The 18625-nt window shown below is 35.2% G+C and overlaps 1 protein-coding gene across 1 annotated transcript in view; it reads left to right on the top strand.

Annotated features, from left to right (window-relative positions):
- The first annotated feature begins 392 nt into the window (after positions 1-392).
- The window catches only part of LOC148175996 (ras-related and estrogen-regulated growth inhibitor-like), a 72715-nt gene continuing 54482 nt past the window's right edge, over positions 393-18625 (top strand). The window contains exon 1 of the mRNA XM_088033688.1: positions 393-478. Within this exon, the coding sequence (XP_087889814.1) occupies positions 394-478 (85 nt within the window). The 5' untranslated portion in view covers position 393. The remainder of the gene's footprint in view (positions 479-18625) is intronic.

The following is an 18625-nucleotide window of genomic DNA, read 5'->3' as shown; positions in this document are numbered from 1 at the left end:
GAGGACCTAGAGGAAGTATCGTCCGAAAAAGCACAAAAAACCGATTTCCTTCCACTTGCAGGCACTCGAAAAAAGTGGGGTAAAGCAGCTCCAACCGGCACAACACAACCAACAATCTCAACAGTTCTCCCAAGAGAGCATCGCCAAGCAGATTCCGGTTCAGTTGTCCAACGTGCGCGAAAGCGAGAGCATTTCATTCCTCTTCATTTCGTCCATTTGAAACAATCGGAAGAACCGGCGAGCATTCAAAACACCAGTGAGCACCACGTGTGGTTCTCGACCACCTCTCTGCAAGAATCCCTTGTGCACAAATCGATTAATTAAATGGTTCACCGACCTTGCCATTGACCCTTAGTGACCATGTGCGATTTTTTCGCTTAGTGCTAGTGTGACATGTTCTTTATGGTCAACCAAGACATGACGAATGTTAATAGAATCAGAGTGGTGGTTTTGGGGAGTCCCAGGGTTGGAAAATCAGGTGAGCCAACTTTTTTTCTTAGTAAGTTTAAACGAATGAGAGGAACTCACCGTGGAAATTACTTTTATTGTTGAAAACGTGGAGATAATTAGCCGGCGAGGCAGATGCACGTTTGTGCGGCAAATTAAACTTGCTTTGTGAGCGCTAACACAGCGCGCATTTCAAACTTCCCTCCGTGGCCAAGTACCAACCCCTAGGAAAACTAACTAATAATTAATTAATTTGACTGACACGACTGCTGTTTTTTTACTCAAAACACATAAAATAACCCCCAGGAGCGTTTTCCTGATACGAAATTATTTATTTGTGCTCAAAATTTATTAAAACACCTCTTGATTTGGGGATTTTTTTCTCCCAAAGTTGGTGCCTCTAGTTTTGCTCAAAATTTTCGGTACGGCGAAAAAATGTTAAATTGCGTGTTTTTGATTCTATTTTTGATTTTTGATTGCGTGATAGGACTAAACGCGCAAAATTTTGCTATTTCAAAAAGTGAGGTTATGTGCTTGTTTGTTTTAGGGGAAAATTGTGGTTTTTGGGGTGTATAGTTTTAAAGGGGCCCCAGTAAAATTCCTCTTTAATTTCCTGTATCTGTCATTATTTTAAGTGTCTTGTGAGGTAAATTCTAAGGGATGAAATTTGGGGTGTGTCAACTTAAAACAGTGTTGTCATTGTAGGGGTCCTAGTGCGCGTTTTTTTTTAAACAGATCGACATATCTCAAGTTTCCATATTTTCTTTCCGTACGAAGGTACCAACTTTAAGGATGTTAGGGGAAATTCAAATTTTCTAATAAAAAATAATTTTCACTTAAACCAGTGGTATTTTTGCCTCAAACTCAGTAAATCACCCCAAGGAATGCGTTTCGGACGCGGAATTACTTATCACTTTACGAAAATCATGAAAATTTGACCGAAAGCGGGACCAGGGTTGGGGATTTTTTTCGTCAAAGTTGGTACCTTTCATTTCTCCATAAAAACTTCAAAAGTTCGTTTTTTGTGAAAAAGGAGTAAAAGTGCGTGTTTTCGCCTCAAATTTTCTGTAAATCCGTGCTAGATCCGTTGATAAACGAAAAGCGCAAATTTTTCCAGTCGCGCGCTAGCGAAACGTTCATTTTTTGTGATTTTAAAAAGTGAGGTTATGTGCGTGTTTATTTAGACAAAAATTGTGGTTTTTGTAGTGTTAAGTTGCAAGGGGCTTCCAAGTTAGATTTATAGGGTGAGTAGCTTTAATGTCGTGGAACGTTTTATTATTTTAAGTGTTTTGTGGGGTAAATTCGAGGGTTGATATTGGGGGTGCGCCAACTTAAAATTGTGGGGGCCCCAGTGAGCTTTATTCTTGTAACAGAAAACCATATTTCAGTTTTCCATAATTTCATTTTGTACCGGGATACCAACCTCTTAGGGAAAAATTGAATCCTTTAAGAAAAAATAATTTTCACTAAAACCAGTATTTTTGCCCCAAACTTATTAAATACACTCGAAGGAATCTCTTTCGGGCGCTGAAATTTTTTATTACTCCACGAGAATCGGAATAATTGACCGAAAACACGATGCGGTTTGGGTTTTTTTTTCGTCAAAGTTGGTACCTTTGATTTCTCTATAAAAACTTCAAAAGTTCGGTTTTTGTGAAAATGGAGTAAAAGTGCGTGTTTTCACTCCGAATTCTATCTAAATCCGTGCTAGATCTGTAGACAAACGAAAAGCGCAAATTTTTCCAGTCGCGCGCCTCGAAACTTCTAATTTTTTTGCGATTTTAATAAGTGAGGTTATGTGCCGGTTTATTTTAGACAAAACTTGTGGTGTTTGTGGTGATTAGTTGCAAGGGGGCCCAGATTTGGATTTGTGGAGTGAGTAACCTTAATTTCATGTAACCTTTCAATATTTTAAGTGTCTTGTGGGGTAAATTCGAGGGGGTGAAATGGGGCTGCGCTAACTCAAAATTGTGTTGTCGTCATGGGGGACTCAGTGCGCTTCATTCTTGTAGTAGTAAAACATATTTTAATTTTTTATATTTTTTTTCGTATAGGCAGATGAAACCCTAGGGGAAAAAACAAATCCCTTAAGAAAAAATAATTTTCACTGAAACCAGTGGAGTTTTTGCCACAAACTCATTAAATACACCTCAAGTGCCTCGGACGCTGAAATGATTTAATATGACTAAAACTAGGACGCGGTTTGGGGATTTTTTTCGTCAATATTGGTACCGTTGATTTCACTATAAAAACTTCAAAAGTTTGGTTTTTGTGAAAAAGGAGAAAAAGTGCGTGTTTTCGCCTCGAATTCTTTCTAATTCCGTGCTGGGTCAGTGGATAAACGAAAAGCACAAACTTTTCCAGTCGCGTGCCGCAAAAATTCTAATTTTTTGCGAAAAAGTGAGGTTATGTGTCGGTTTGTTTTAGACGAAAATTGTCATTTTTGTGTTGTTTTGCTACAAGGGGGCCCCGAGTTGGATTTCTGGAGTGAGTAGCTTTATTTTCATGTAACGTTTTAATATTTTATGGGTCTTGTGGGTAAATTCAAGGGGTTGAAATTTGGGGTAAAAACCGCGTTGTTATGGTGGCGCTCTGCTGCACTGCTGCCGTGTAAATTGTGAAACGGAACGTCTCATTTCAATCTTCCGTACTTTTTTTTATTCAAGGGTACCAACTGTGGGGGTGTCTAGGGGAAAATTAAATTTCCTAGTGAAAAATGAACCTGAAACTAGCCTCAGCTCACTTGATGTTGCAATTTTAATAACTTTAACACGTATCCACGGTCGTGGGGCGCAGGGAAATAATTAAGAACCGCATAGGACCAACAGACATCGTGAGTCAGCGGAACGTGGAGATGCCGCTGAAGATACCGTGGAAAAATCTTCATTAGATTAGGTCTTTGTGTTGGCCTGCCACCGACTCGGGGTTGTGGTTTTAGCCTACGAATTCCAGTGGTGTCAGTCCGGAAATCGATTTCGGCATCGCCTCATAAAGATTCCAGTGGTGTCAAATCAGGAGATAATGGTGGCTAAAGCCGACTTTCTTCGTTAACTCATCGTTACAAAACTCACGTAACTTTAGCCACTTTCGAAATTGACCCGGGCACAATAAAGTTCTTTAACAACGCGAGTTTATGTGAGGTTAAAAGTTAAATTTACTTATTTTTCGTTCATTCACACTTTTAGCGCGTGTTAATGGCACTTTTGACGACAATTCGTGAAAATGACGAAACATAACGGTAAAGTTATGAAGCTGTTCCGGTGATGAATCGGATCGTTTATTAACTTTCATTAATTGGCGAAAAATTGGCTTTTTGGATTGGCCATGCGGTGGTCCGAAGAGGCAACTTTCCAATTACTCCACGACTTAAAATTCAAAGTGTCTTGATCGATTTAAGTCCGTTTTTATCATTGTTTTATGGTGCGTTTCACTTTCATCAGTTGCAACATCGTTTGGTCTTTTGTTGAAAAACGACTTCCTTTCTTCTCACGTTTCTATGTCTTCTTCTTGTAATCAACATGATCTAATTAGGACCGATTGGTGTCTCAAGTTGAAATCTTTCCGTCTTCATTAATCGAAGAAAAAAAAGGGGTGCGCAGGCGAGCTGTCATGCATTATGCATGAGTACGAACGTCTCCATAACTCATGATGAAAGCTAGCGCTGTCGATCCTTTCCGAAAGACAAAACGTCAATATAATTTGGGTGCTCGAAATGCCGTTTCATTGATCACCGGTAGTCTGTCAAGAGCTCTTGGAATGATCGATGAGTCAGGCGGTTTGGAAAGAATGCCGATGAAGGGTTTGAGAAGCTGTTGTGGCAACATTTCGGCGGTTTTTACATCTTTACCGTTGTTAAGTTGGTTAGGTTCAAATTAGCATTCTCATCTGAGAAAATTTCGAATATTTGAACTATTCTTTGCTGGGTTCGAATTTTGAGTATGTAAAGGAGTTCATTGAGGTATTCTCACTATTTTTAACATGCACTGAAGTATTGTCAATATTTCGTCGGTTTTTTCACCTGTACCGTTTTTAAGTTGGTTAGGTTCAAATTAGTATTCTCATCTGAGAAATTTCAAATATTTCAATAATTTTTCGTTGGGTCTGAATTTTAAGAATGTAAAAGAGAAGTCCATTGAAGTATTCACGCTATTTTTAACGTGCAGTGAAATAATGTCAATATTTTGCGCGAAAAAAATTTCGTAAACATCCCCAAAACTCGAATATTCAGCTTTACTCAAGATCACAAAATATTCTCAAGTTTGTGACAATTTTGAATATTTTAAACAGTTTGTGGACAACACAAAAGTCGCTATTAATCCGGTTTAAATATTCTCACTATTTGTAGTCAAACTGAAGTCGTATCAGATCCTTAAATATTCAAATCAGCCGAAATTCTCACAAATTTTTCAAGTTTTTAGTAAGCAGTATTCGCACTATTTTTGGAAATTCAGGCGTACTCAAATATTCTCACTTAGTTTGATCTATTAAATATTCAAAGCGGAAGTTACTAAAGTTTTGGTCAAATACTCTACAAAATATTCTTATCCTTTGACCTGAATATTTAGTTCTCTACTTTTGGAGTCAGTTTTCACACACTTGCTTGAATATTCTCACTTTGTCTGTTCTACTGAGTCTGTAAAACGGAATATGCGAATGTTTTGGTCAAATATTCTGGATTTTAGAAGTATGTACGAAATATTCTCAGTTTTTTTGGTAACTAAACTTGAATATTCAATTTGGCTTGACTTTGTGAGGCTGTTGTTCTCAGACGTGCTTAAATATTCTCATTTTTTTTGCTCTACAGTATATGTAAAACGAAAATTAGTTAAGTTTTGGTCAAATACTCTTGAAATATTTTATCTTTTGGCAACCAAAACCAGAATATTTAATTTAGCTCGTTTTTTTTGAGGATGGTCTCAAACGTGCTCTAATATTCTCTTTGTCTGATCTTTTGAATTTTCAAAGCGGAAGTTACTAAAGTTTTGGTCAAAAACTTTTGATTTTACTATAAAATATTCTCATTTTTTGACAACTAAAACCTGAATATTCAATGGTGCTCGACTTTTTGAGGCTGTTTTTCATACACTTGCTAGTAAAAATGAATTATACTAAAGTTTAGGTCGAATATTCTTGATTTTGTAAGTGTGGGTACTGAAGTATGAACGAAATATTCTCATTTTTTGGCAACTAAAACCTGAATATTCAATTTTGCTCAACTTTTTGAGTTTGCTGTTCACAGTCGTGCTCGAATATTCTCACTTAGTCTGATCTCTTGAACATTCAAAGCGAAAGTTACTAAGGATTTAGTTAAATACTCTCGATATTTGAAGTATCTACGAAATATTCTCATGTTTTGGCAACTAAAATCTAAATATTTAATTGTGCTCGACTTTTTGAGGCTGTTTTTCACATACATACTTGAATATTCTCACTTTGTCTGTTCTACGAGTATGTAAACTGACATATACGAATGTTTTGGTTCAATATTCTTGATTTTGGATGTGTGGGTACTGAAGTATGTACGAAATATTCTTATTTTTTTGGCAACTAAACCTGAATATTCAATTATGCTCGACTTTTGAGGCTGTTTTTAAAACACTTGTTTGAATATTCTCACTTTGCTGGTATGCTGAGTATTACAACTGGCATATACGAATGTGTTGGTCAAATATTCTCGATTTTGGAAGTGTTGGTAACTACTGAGGTTATGTACGAAATATTTTTTTTTTTTTTTTGGCAACTAAACCTGAAAATTTAATTTGGCTCGACCTTGTGAGACTGTTGTGCTTAAATGTGCTTGAATATTCTCACTTTTTCTGTTATACAGTGTATGCAAAACGGAAATTGGTTAGTTTTGGTCAAATATTCTCGAAATTTGAAGTAAGCACGAAATATTGTTTGTTTTTTTTTCAATTTTGCTTGACTTTTTGAGTCGTTTTTTACTTCATCTGTTCTACTGAGTATGCAAAACGCCAGTTATTAAATTTTTGGCTAAATATTCTTAATTTTGGAAATGTGGGTAGTGAAGAATGTACGAAATATTCTCATTCTTTTGAAGACGCCTGGAGAATACTGCATATGCAGAATGTCAAATTTGAATATTGTACGTCAAGAATACTGCACGGATCACGATGACTGTGCTTCAGCAACATTGTAGCAAATCTAAATGAAGAATAATTATTGCATCTCAGAGGAATGTAGCATCTCGCATCTACATCTCTCGATTATATCTCTCTTAGGATGAGTAGGTAATTTACTAGTGTCTGCTGCAGAAAACATGAGAAAACCGCCGCATCGACTACCGTCTGCCGCTTTTGGTGAATGAACCATCGACAATAAAATACAATTTCTTTTGTGTATTGTGTCAACTAACGCCGTTAAAAGAGTGTTGTAACAATCCGGCTGCTGATACACGCTAGATATGTCAGAGGCATTAAAGCATTGTCTTCAAACCTGCCCCTGACAAGCTACCACGCGAAGAGAAAAATCCGAAAGCAGATGCTACAAATTGGCGACCCAATATTTTCGTTTTCGCTTGTTTTTCCTTTTCGTTTTTGTGTATAATCAAGTCATAATATTTATTCAAATTGTCGTCCTACATATTTTTGGCTAAACGAGAAACCGTCGGATCATAACTTTGCGTTAATTTATGCAAGCGACTTCATTAAATAGTCATTTAAATGTGATTGATATAAATAGTTATTAATAACACAAGTGGAAAAAAAAATTAATTAGGTCTGAAGAAAAAACGCGCTATTGTGCTCGGGGTATAATTTGCATACAGGATGATTACAACCTTCGCGTGTTTTATCCAAACTTGTAATTATGGATTTTGAGGTTTCTGCCCACGAGATCGTTAGTCATCGTACGGTTGCACTAAAAATTGTGCATTTTAGAAATAAATGGAAAATTACAGGTTTCCACAATGCAAAAAAAACGAAACTCTAAACTTTTCCGAAATAAAAATCTCGCTCTGTTTGCTCGAAAATGTTGCTTTTCTATTAGACAGCAGAGAAAACGGAACTCGCTACTGTAAAAAGAATTGTCTTTCAAAAGGAGGTATCTGGTTACATTCATTTAACGCTTTCCTGAGATTAAATATCAAAGCAAACAGTGTTGACTTGACTCTGTTGGTTCTGTTGAAAAAGAAGAAAAGGTACCGTAACAGTTCGTGAATGCGTAATATATTTTTGTAGTGTGCCTCCAGTTATAGCTGTGGTAATTATTATGTAAAGACGGGATATGACAGGATTGGGATGATGGAAAAGTCACTATTTGGGGGCTTTCGTGACCTGCTTTTCAAGCCTAGATTCCTGAGGTAGTACGACCTGATTTCTGACACACAGCTACCCTAAATTCTGAGTGTATGTATGGTCTAAATCAAATCTTAAGGCATTTCTGAAATTTTAGCTAAGAAGTCTAAAAAGCGTGAAACCTAATTTCTGAGACACATCTGACAAACTAAACCTAATATCTGAGATACAACCTAAATTTTGAATGCATTAAATCTGCAAATCAGAGTTCGAGGTAGTCTTAGCTAAGAAGCCTAATAGCGTAAAACCTAATTTCTAAAATTACTTGAACAGAGCCCAGTTCGTATAAACCTGAGGTTTCAATAAAACGTGGAATTGAATTCTAAAATGACTAGGAAGCTTGAAAACTGACTGAAATTGTTCAGGATTTCAACAACCCTATTTCTGAGGCAGCGCTAGCGAAACAAACCTAATTTCTGAGATACAACCTAAATTCATAGTTCAGGAAATACCCAAATAAATTTTTAAAGCGATGTTTGCTAAGAAGCCTAAACAGCATGAATCCTAATTTCTGAGACAACCTATAGAAACCTCAATTCTTACTAAGAAGCCTGAGATTTTAATATAACGTGGAACCTAATTTTTGATGGACAGTCACATGAACACAGCCTGACAACTGATTTAAACTGCTTATTATATCAACAACCTAATTTTTGAGAAACATCACAAGGCATTCTCTGAGATTTTAACAAGAAGCTTAAAATGAATGAAACATAATCTCTGAGACAACCTAAACAGAGCCCAATTCGTACTAAGCCTGAAATTTTAATAAAACGTGGAATCTGATGGACAACTACTTGAACTCTAAAAGAACTACAACGCCTGTTAACTGATAACTACTGAGGATTTCAACAACCTAATTTTTGAGAAGCATCTAGTGAACCCAACCTTATATCTGAGACACAACCTAAATTCTGAATTTATGAAAGATTCAAATATCACAAGATATTTTCTGAGATTTGAGCTAAGAAACCCAAAAAACGTAAAATTTAATTTCTGAGACAACCTAAACAAAGCTCAATTTTTACTAAGAAGCCTGAGATTTTAATAAAACGTGGAAACATGAACTTCTGGGGATTTCAACAACATAATTTCTGAAAGACAGCTAGTGAATTTAATCTAAATTCTGAATCCATGAAAGATTTAAATATCAAATTTTCTGTGATTTTAGCTAAGAAGCCTAAAAAGCATGAAATCTAATCTCTGAGACAACCTAAACAGAGAACAAGTCGCATTAAGAAGCCTTAAATTTTAATAAAACCTGAAACGTATTTTTTTAAGAGCAACTGGTGGAACTGCATTCTAAAACGACTCGGAAACCTGAAAATTGACTTTAATTACTCAGGATTTTAACAACCTAATTTCTAAGACAAAGCTAGCGAAACAAATCTAATGCCTGAGATACAACCGAAATTCTGAGTCCATGAAATACACAAATAAATTTTTAAAGCGATGTTGGCTAAGAAGCCTAAACAGCATGAATCCTAATTTCTGAGACAACCTATAGAAACCTCAATTCTTACTAAGAAGCCTGAGATTTTAGTATAACGTGGAACCTAATTTTTGATGGACAGTCACATGAACACAGCCTGACAACTGATTTAAACTGCTTATTATATCAACAACCTAATTTTTGAGAAACATCACAAGGCATTCTCTGACATTTTAACAAGATGCTTAAAATGAATGAAACATAATCTCTGAGACAACCTAAACAGAGCCCAATTCGTACTAAGCCTGAAATTTTAATAAAACGTGGAATCTGATGGACAACTACTTGAACTCTAAAAGAACTACAACGCCTGTTAACTGATAACTACTGAGGATTTCAACAACCTAATTTTTGAGAAGCAGCTAGTGAACCCAACCTTATATCTGAGACACAACCTAAATTCTGAATTTATGAAAGATTCAAATATCACAAGATATTTTCTGAGATTTGAGCTAAGAAACCCAAAAAACGTAAAACCTAATTTCTGAGACAACCTAAACAAAGCTCAATTTTTACTAAGAAGCCTGAGATTTTAATAAAACGTGGAAACATGAACTGCTGGGGATTTCAACAACATAATTTCTGAAAGACAGCTAGTGAATTTAATCTAAATTCTGAATCTATGAAAGATTTAAATATTAAATTTTCTGTGATTTTAGCTAAGAAGCCTAAAAAGCATGAAATCTAATCTCTGAGACAACCTAAACAGAGAACAAGTCGCATTAAGAAGCCTTAAATTTTAATAAAACCTGAAACGTATTTTTTTAAGAGCAACTGGTGGAACTGCATTCTAAAACGACTCGGAAACCTGAAAATTGACTTTAATTACTCAGGATTTTAACAACCTAACTTCTAAGACAAAGCTAGCGAAACAAATCTAAAGCCTGAGATACAACCGAAATTCTGAGTCCATGAAATAGACAAATAAATTTTCAAAGCGATGTTGGCTAAGAAGCCTAAACAGCATGAAAACTACAAATCTCTGAGACAACCTTTAAAAAGCTTAATTCTACTAAGAAGGCTGAGGTTTTAATAAAACGTGCAACCTAACTTTTTGATGGATAATCACATGAAATGACTTTAAAGTCTAACAACTGGCTTAAACTGCTGAGGAGTTTAACAACCTAATTTCACGGCTAGAGAACTAAACCTAATGTTTGCGCCACAACCTAAATTCTGAATTCATGAAATTTCCAAATCAAATTTTAAGGCGAAGTCTAAAATTTAGAGATGTAGAACTTCGGGGTTAAACTGAAAAACCTGAGATTTTGACAACCTAATCTGCCTAATTCCTTAGACAACCTGCGTGCCAAATTGAAAAATAATAGAACAAAATGATGACGAAGGAATATTTTGATAACTTATACAAACCTAAATTCGTAAGTCCAAAAAATTTAAATTGGCTCAGAAGCCTAGACTCTAGGAAAGATTGGTCATCGAAGCCTCGTCTTTTTCAGACTGAGAATAAGATATAAGAATACTCCGTGGATGTTTTTCGTGTGTGTTAATCGCAAAACTGGCAGAGATTGTCCAATTAGCTTCTGACCAAGTTATGTCATTCTCGATCAGCATCTACCCAGCTTAACCTAGGCTAAAAGTAGGTATCAGTGCAGTTATAGTTTTAAAATTAATATTCTCTGTTTTTTGCTCGTTTTTTCATCGCACCAGCCTACTTTGGCATTTTTGATTGATTTTATCTCGACAGCCGTAGTCATTACACTGTGATGATAACATTCGTTTATTTTTTGCGTTGTTAATCCGCTCGTAAAATTTGATGTCTGGGATTTTATTGCGGGTACTCCGGGATTGTATTAATTGGATTCGGAGTTTAGCAAATGAGGCCGTTTCCGTGTCTTCTGTGGACATTTTCAAGACAGGTTTATTGGGATGGAGCAGTTTGTTAGCGGGCTGTTATTTTATTTGCCTATTATTCACACCTGTTCTTCGGCTGCAAGGTCAGGTTGGTACGACTGGCCGAATCTAATTGGACAGTACCGAGGATTTGTGATCAATATTTACTTGTTGTTTCCGCTTTTTACTTTCGTTCGCTTCTAAATGAAAACACAAACGATCTATATGTACATTAATTTTATGGCCTGCAACGTTTGTTGAAGAAAATGAGAGGAGTACATGCAGCGGTTGCTGCATTAAGAAAAGGAAATTATTTACTGGAGACCATTAATATTCCATTGCAACGAATCGTGTTCCACGCACGTTAGATAGATTAAATTGTAAGCAACTCCCGCTCTGCTTATAAATGAAGATGTTCTTCAATTGTGTCAATTTTCTTCTTCGTTCAATGAAATTTCTCCGTAAATGGCGAAAAAGCAGTTATTTAACCACTTCATTAAGAACACCATTGTCTATGGCGACGCTAACTGTAATTCTAATATTTAAAGACTTTACGTAATTACACGAGCAATTATCACGTAGGTGCCTGCTTTTATTGGGTCGTCAACATCTTCGGCTTTTTCTTTTCTCTTTAAACGCGCGGAAATTAACAATAAATGGAAATCATAACTACGTGTCTTCAGTTTCGAAGTTGAGATTTTCAATTGCCAATTTTAATTCCAAATATCAAGTCAATTCCATAAGGAACGCATCGAGAGTTTTACTCACTTTAACAGAGCGAGGCGGTGTGGTCAAAATTTGGTGTAATGGCCCCCGGAAATCGGTGGATCCTGTGGTTTTCGTGGAGCTCGCCTCTTCACGATGTTTTTATTCGGTCGTCAACATCTGCGGATTTTTCTTTTCTTTTTAAACGCGCGGAAATTAACAATAAATGGAAATTATGACTACGTATTTTCAGTTTTGAAGTTAAGATTTGTTTGCGTTAGTGCCAACTCTCAATTACTCGTGTCAGTCTCAAATATCGAGTCAATTTCACAAGGAACGCACCAGGAGTTGACGTCACGTTTTACTCACTTTAACAGAGCGAGACGGAGTGCTCAAAATTTGGTGCAATGGCCCTCAGAAATAGATGGATCTCGCTTTTTTCGCGGAGCTTGCCTTGTCACGTTGTTTTTTATTGGGTCGTCAACATCTGCGGATTTTTCTCTTCTCTTTAAAGTTGCGGAAAGTAACAATAAATAGGAATCATAAAAAGTGCAGTGTCAAGGTGAGAATAAAAGTTCCAGACATCTCACGTTACAACATAAAAGCGTGTACTCAAGTCAGTCCAATCACATTATGGCTGTCGTAAAAATTATTAAAAATAATTAACACTGCCATGTTAGGTTGCTCAGATGAGAATTGAAACTGAGAATAGAAAAACTGGCAGATGGAAAATCCAATTGGACTAGTGAAAATATAATGAGAAAACTTGTACAGTCGGCAAAAGTCATAAACGCAGCAAGGAACAGAAGCCAAAATTAACGACTTCCAGGTGCGCCAAGCACATCCAGTCTTTGATGTCGTTAATAAATCGCCATCGCTTGTAAATTCCGCTTCTCAACGCACAAAAACCATTGGCACTTTTCGGCGAAGCGCCCTGTGTAATCTTCGCAACAAATATGTCCAATGACCGGTTCTTCAGAACTGCGCCGTCTTTCTTCTTCTTCTTCGGGTCAACGTTTGTACTCTTCAGCGAGCTAATATTGTCCATGGCACGAAAACCAAACAGAGCAAAAGCAAAGGAAAAATACAAGCATTAGCCTCAAGTGCTGACTTCCATGTTATTGGTTTCGGAGTACAACAGCGATACATCTTCTTGTATCTTTATATCTTTGGCGAAGATGTACGGTCAACGTGACCGGACGTGCTAAAAATGCAGAGTATCTTCGCTAATACTTTGCAAATTGCGGGTTAGTAGCACACGCGATTCGGGAGATACGGACCTTAAAGTCGTTAATTAAACGATGGGTTAAGGTTGCTTCACATGGAGAGACAGCGGGATTTTTCTTAGATATGGCACGTGTCTAACACGTGGAGATGGATGGCTTTCGCTTTCATCGCCACGCGGTGATAAATCAGAAAAAGAGGCTAATACGGTAGCTATTTTTTAATTATTCAGTGTTGGCGCAGCAGGAATTTTTTCGCGGCACGCAGGAATTTTTGTTCGAATTTACAATGTTTCTGCTCAATTCATAGCTTTTGAACTCATTCTTTCCACATTCCTATTTTTTTTTTTTGAGAAACATGAATAATAGTTTTAAACCGGAGCAAAGCGAGGATTTTAAGGCATCCAAGGCTCTTACGACAACTGTCAAAGAGACTTGTGAATCTATCGGGTAAATTTGACAAATCGAGTTTTTGCCATTGTTAAATATTTGACTTTATTTATATCAGCGGGTTTTAAAAACTATCGAAAATCGCTTGGTAACTGTCAAATTAAACCTATCTGTCAAAGTGTTAAAATTGTAAAAGACTGGACAATTATTTGTGGAGGATTTTTTAATGCATTGCGTTGTACATAAAACGTTGTACGCACCTCGGACGATCGAATTCCTTCTTACAAAATGATTAGAAAATTCTGGATTTTGAATTATAAAAAATTTTTAAAAATTGGATTTTTGAGTTCGTCCCTGGAATGAAAAATTCTAAGATTTTTGCTGTTTCTTGTTAAATACTGTAATTCGTACACTCAATAATCTCACCAAAAACAATTAGTCTTCAAAATTTTGTTGCGTTTTGGTTAAAATTGGCTGACTTTCAAAACTGAATTGAAAATTTCGGATTTTGGATTCACATAAAAATTTTTAGAATTTGTACTCTTTGTTCTAAAAATCTGAAATTTAGTACAGTTAATAGTCGGTCCATCAGTTTACCAAATTTTATGACATTACGTCTAAAAATGTCGAACTAACAAAATATAATAAAAGTTTGGATTTTTGAGTTCGTCTCTGGAATAAAAAATTCAAAAATTTTTGTTGTTCTAAAATTTTGTAATTTAGTACACTTAATCGTCAGGTTTGAGCCCATTAGTCTACCAAATTTTATGACGTTATCCTTAAAAATGTTAGTCTTTCAGAGTAGGTATAATCAAAATTTTGAATTCGTCTCTGGAATGAAAAATTCTAAAATGTATGCTTTTTATTCTAAAATTTTGAAATTTAGTACACTTAACATGATTATCGTATCTAAAACAATTAGTTCACCAACTTTCATTGCGATATTGTTAAAATTGGCGGACTTACAAAATTTACTAGAAAATTTTGGATTTTAGATTTATCCTTCAAATAAAAATTTCTAAAATTCGTACTCTTTGTTCTAAAATTCTGCAATTTAGTAACTTTAATAGTCGGATTTACGGCTATCAGTACCTTAAATTTCATGCCATTACGTCCAAAAATGTCGGATTTTGAGAATAAAATGAAAAATTTGGATTTTTGAGGCCGTCTCTGGAATGAAAAATTCTAAAATTTTTGTTGTTAATTCTAAAATTTTGTAATTTAGTACACTTAATAATGGCACCAAAAAGGATTAGTCCACCAATTTTTTTTGCATTATGGTTAAAATTGACAGTTTAGAAAATTTTCGATTTTGGATTCGGTCTTTAAATAAAAATTTCTAAAATTTGTACTCTTTGTTCTAAAATTTTGTATTTTAGTTTACTTAATCGGATTCAAGGCCATTAGTTTACCAAAATTTTATGACGTTAACTTTAAAAAAGTCGAACTTACTGAATATAATAAAAAAAAATTGAACTTTGGGTTTGTCTCTAGAATGAAAAATTCTAAAATTTCTGTCTTTTGTTCTAAAATTTTGAAATTTAGTACACTTAATAATAGCACCAAAAACAATCAGTCCACTAAATTTTATTGCGTTATGGTTAAAATTGGCGGACTTATAAAATGTACTAGAAAATTTTAAATTTAGGATTTATCCTTAATACAAAAATACAATTTATCCTTAATACAAAAAATTTTGTAACTTAGTACACTTAATAGTCGGATTTACGGCCATCAGTTTTTAAAATTTCATGACATTACGTCTAAAATTTTCGGACTTACACAATATAATAAAAAACTTTGATTTTTGAGTACGTCTCTGGAATGAAAAAATTCTAAAATTTTTGCTGTTTGTTCTCAAATTTTAAAATTTAGTACAATAACAAGTCAGCTTTAAGCCCATGCTGTTACCTTTAAAAATATCGGACTTAGGTATAGAACATAATAAAAAATTTGGATTTTTGAGTTTGTCTTTGCAATTAAAAATTCTAAAATTTTGAAATTTAGTACACTTAATAGTTGGGTCTGAGCCCATTAGTCCACCAATTTTCATGACATTATCCATGAAAACGCCAGATTTACAGAGTACAATAAAAAAATAATTTTGGATTCGGCTTTGGAATGAAAAATTCTATTCTGTAAATAAATTGGAAATAAAAATTCTGTAAATTTCTGTCTTTTCTTCTAAAATTTTCAAATTTAGTACACTTAATAATAGCATCAAAAGCAAATACTCCTCAAAATTTCATTGCGATATGGTTAAAATTGGCGAACTTACAAAGACTAGAAATTTTCGATTTTGGATTCATCCTTCAAATAATAGTTTCTAAAATTTGTACCTCTTGTGCTAAAATTCTGTAATTTGGCACACTTAATCGTTGGGCTTAAGGCCATCAGTCCACCAAATTTTATGACATTATTCTTAAAAGTGTCGAACTTACAGAAAATAATAACAGAAATTTGAATTTTAAATTCGTGTCTGGAATGAAAAAGTCTAACATTTTTGCTTTTTGTTCTGAAATTTTGTAATTTAGTGCCCTCAATAATCGTATTTAACCAAATTCAGGTGTGTTATGGTTCATACTGACGAACTTTTAAGATTGCCAAGAAAATTTTGGATTTTTAGAGGTTCCCTAAAGAGCCAAATTAGAAGCTCTGAGACAAATCCTCGGCAACGCAACTTGAGCCGATTGCTGTGGTTTCGAACTCACTCAAAAAATCCGAGTTTGTTTTGAGCCTTTTCTTCATTATCTTAATTTATTACTAGTAATTAGCACTTAAGCCAGAGAGAGCTGCGTTCCCACCCACAACAACATATTGAAAAAAAAAAACAACTTACACAATGTGCGCGCCATTAACATGTACTTACCTCCAACTATTGCAATTATCAAACGAAACAGGAAATAAATTTATTATTGAGGTAATAATTCCACGATTGTAGGTAGATTTCCCCGCTTAAAGCCTCAAAACAATCGAAAAGAGCGTGTGAAGAAAAATGAACAACACACATACAAATCGTGGTATAGTGAATGAACATCTTTGGTGTTGTACCGTGAATGGACACCCTAGAACACGTGTTTCCGTGTAAATGACTTGCAGGATCATCATTCTGTGATAACAATCGTGTTGGACTTTCACTGTTCCATGTCATTGGCTCTTTGCAGAAGTCATAGACAGCCCTCCGGGAATTTACGTGTTACAATTATACACATGTGCGTTAATATAAATATCACGAGATAATTACACGTTGTCTGGATAATTTTAAGAGCGTGGCGGTGATTTCAATGCTTTGCTTGTTTCTTGGTATGTGCACCGAGGGTGTGCACAACTAGGACAGGTTTATCCAGTGTGCCAAATATTTCAGGAAGTTGAAAGTGCATGAAAAGCTCTCAAGATTACGAGTCCCATGTTCCCGCGTGGGCAAGGCGATTACGTTTCTTCCAATCAAGATCAAAATGAATTAATTCCTTTGCATTTGAATTGATAATTCCTTCAAATCTTAATTGACAACATATCGTTCGCTCAAAACCAGTTGCACTTCCAATCTCGAAAACGTAAACGCGCGATAAAAATCCCATCAACACTCTTGTCCGACAATTTTCGCGCGGAAAAATTGCGGCGCGCTTTAAACTTCACTTAACAAATCATTGGTAGAAAGTCACGTATTAAGATAAAATCTCCGTTGTTTATCTTCGGTCGTGGCGTGCCCCAGGGAACGGGATTAGGTCCCATTCTTTTCATGTCGCAGGGTAACAATATGACTAATGACGTGGAGTTTCGCGATGGCGTTTCCGCGGGCTACGGAACACACCTTCGTTGCGTGCTTTATGGATTTCGACAAAAAGAAGCGCGAGGGGTTTCGATTAGATATTTGGGTCAGTACTGGTAAGCTAACAGTCGTGAAAGCGCGAGCAGCCTCAAGAAATGGATGATGGTAGACTCGCTGTAACGTCTCATTCTTGCTTTTAATTTGCGTTATGTTGAGCAAATAAGCACTGTGTACACCTACAACGACTTATTACTGTCAAGGTGGAGGGCTTCGAGAGATGGTCGAGATAAGTGGATGACAATGTTTCTACGACTTTGAGTTTTTGCCTCTTAAGATTTTAAAAGTCAAAGCAGCACGAAATTGACGACGCGTCTCCGTAAATTCCGGAATTACAGGGAGACTTCAACGCAGAGTCAGCAATCGAACACAAAGCTCCCCGCGATTATATGGAAAAAGCTTTCTCTTTTGTTGCGAACCGAAAAATTGCAAACTAAATTTCGTTTTCCGAAAATTAACAATAATTTCTTTTTTTAAATTGAACTTAATGTGCCTCATTAACACTCGATTAAAATAAAGTGAATAGAAATGTCAAATGTAAATACCTACAAATCCACCTTCTTCGGTGCATATTTTGATATTTCAATGTTGACACCTAATGTCCACCGAAGCTCTGACTCCTGAGATGCAGAAGACTGCAAGTATTATGACAGTAATGTTATTACTTTGACAGTGGGGCAGCTAGCTTGACAGTGAATTTTGAAGATCAAAGGAATTAAAAGTTTGGGTATGTTAGGTTGCATAATCAATCTCATTAATATTTTTCTAAATAGCTTTTGGCGATTGTCTAAGATTGTTGGAAAAATTTTGTAACCAACACGTGCTGTAATGGCCACTAACAATCTCGGCAATTTTTAATTCCACTCGCTTCGTACAGTCGCTCGTGTAATTAAAATGCCTCAATCCTTAATCGCTATCATTACACAACTTGTTAGGTAAATAACTATTAACGCCTTCATAAAATAAAATTACACTCGTAGTTATTCATGTAAATAGGGAAGAGCACCGAATGTTGGATGCTTTTTAAAAAAAATATATTAAAGATATTTGCTTTTAATTTGAATCAATTAAATTATTATTTATATTGAGTTTGAAATATTTACTTTATGATCTATACGTTTAAATTACAAAAAAAATATCCAATTTTTGTTTTATTGGCAAATATGTATTTTGTCATAAATTGGATGGTCTAAAAAACAGTTTTTTAATACTGGATATCCAATAATGGATATCAAAGATCCGAATGTGGGATATCCAATAATAGGACTCGAAAATAGAAACAAAAATATTGTTTTCATTTACTTGTTTCAAAGGTTTATTTATATTTTAATGAACAAGTGATTAAAAATTAGTCGTAATAATTAATAAAAATCTAGTC

The sequence above is a fragment of the Gnatocerus cornutus genome, chromosome 4 (genome assembly GCF_029298725.1).
Source record: "Gnatocerus cornutus isolate USDA-ARS CGAHR chromosome 4, icGnaCorn1.1, whole genome shotgun sequence".
Classification (NCBI taxonomy): Eukaryota; Metazoa; Arthropoda; class Insecta; order Coleoptera; family Tenebrionidae; genus Gnatocerus; species Gnatocerus cornutus.
This window is presented reverse-complemented; position numbering and strand designations above follow the sequence as displayed.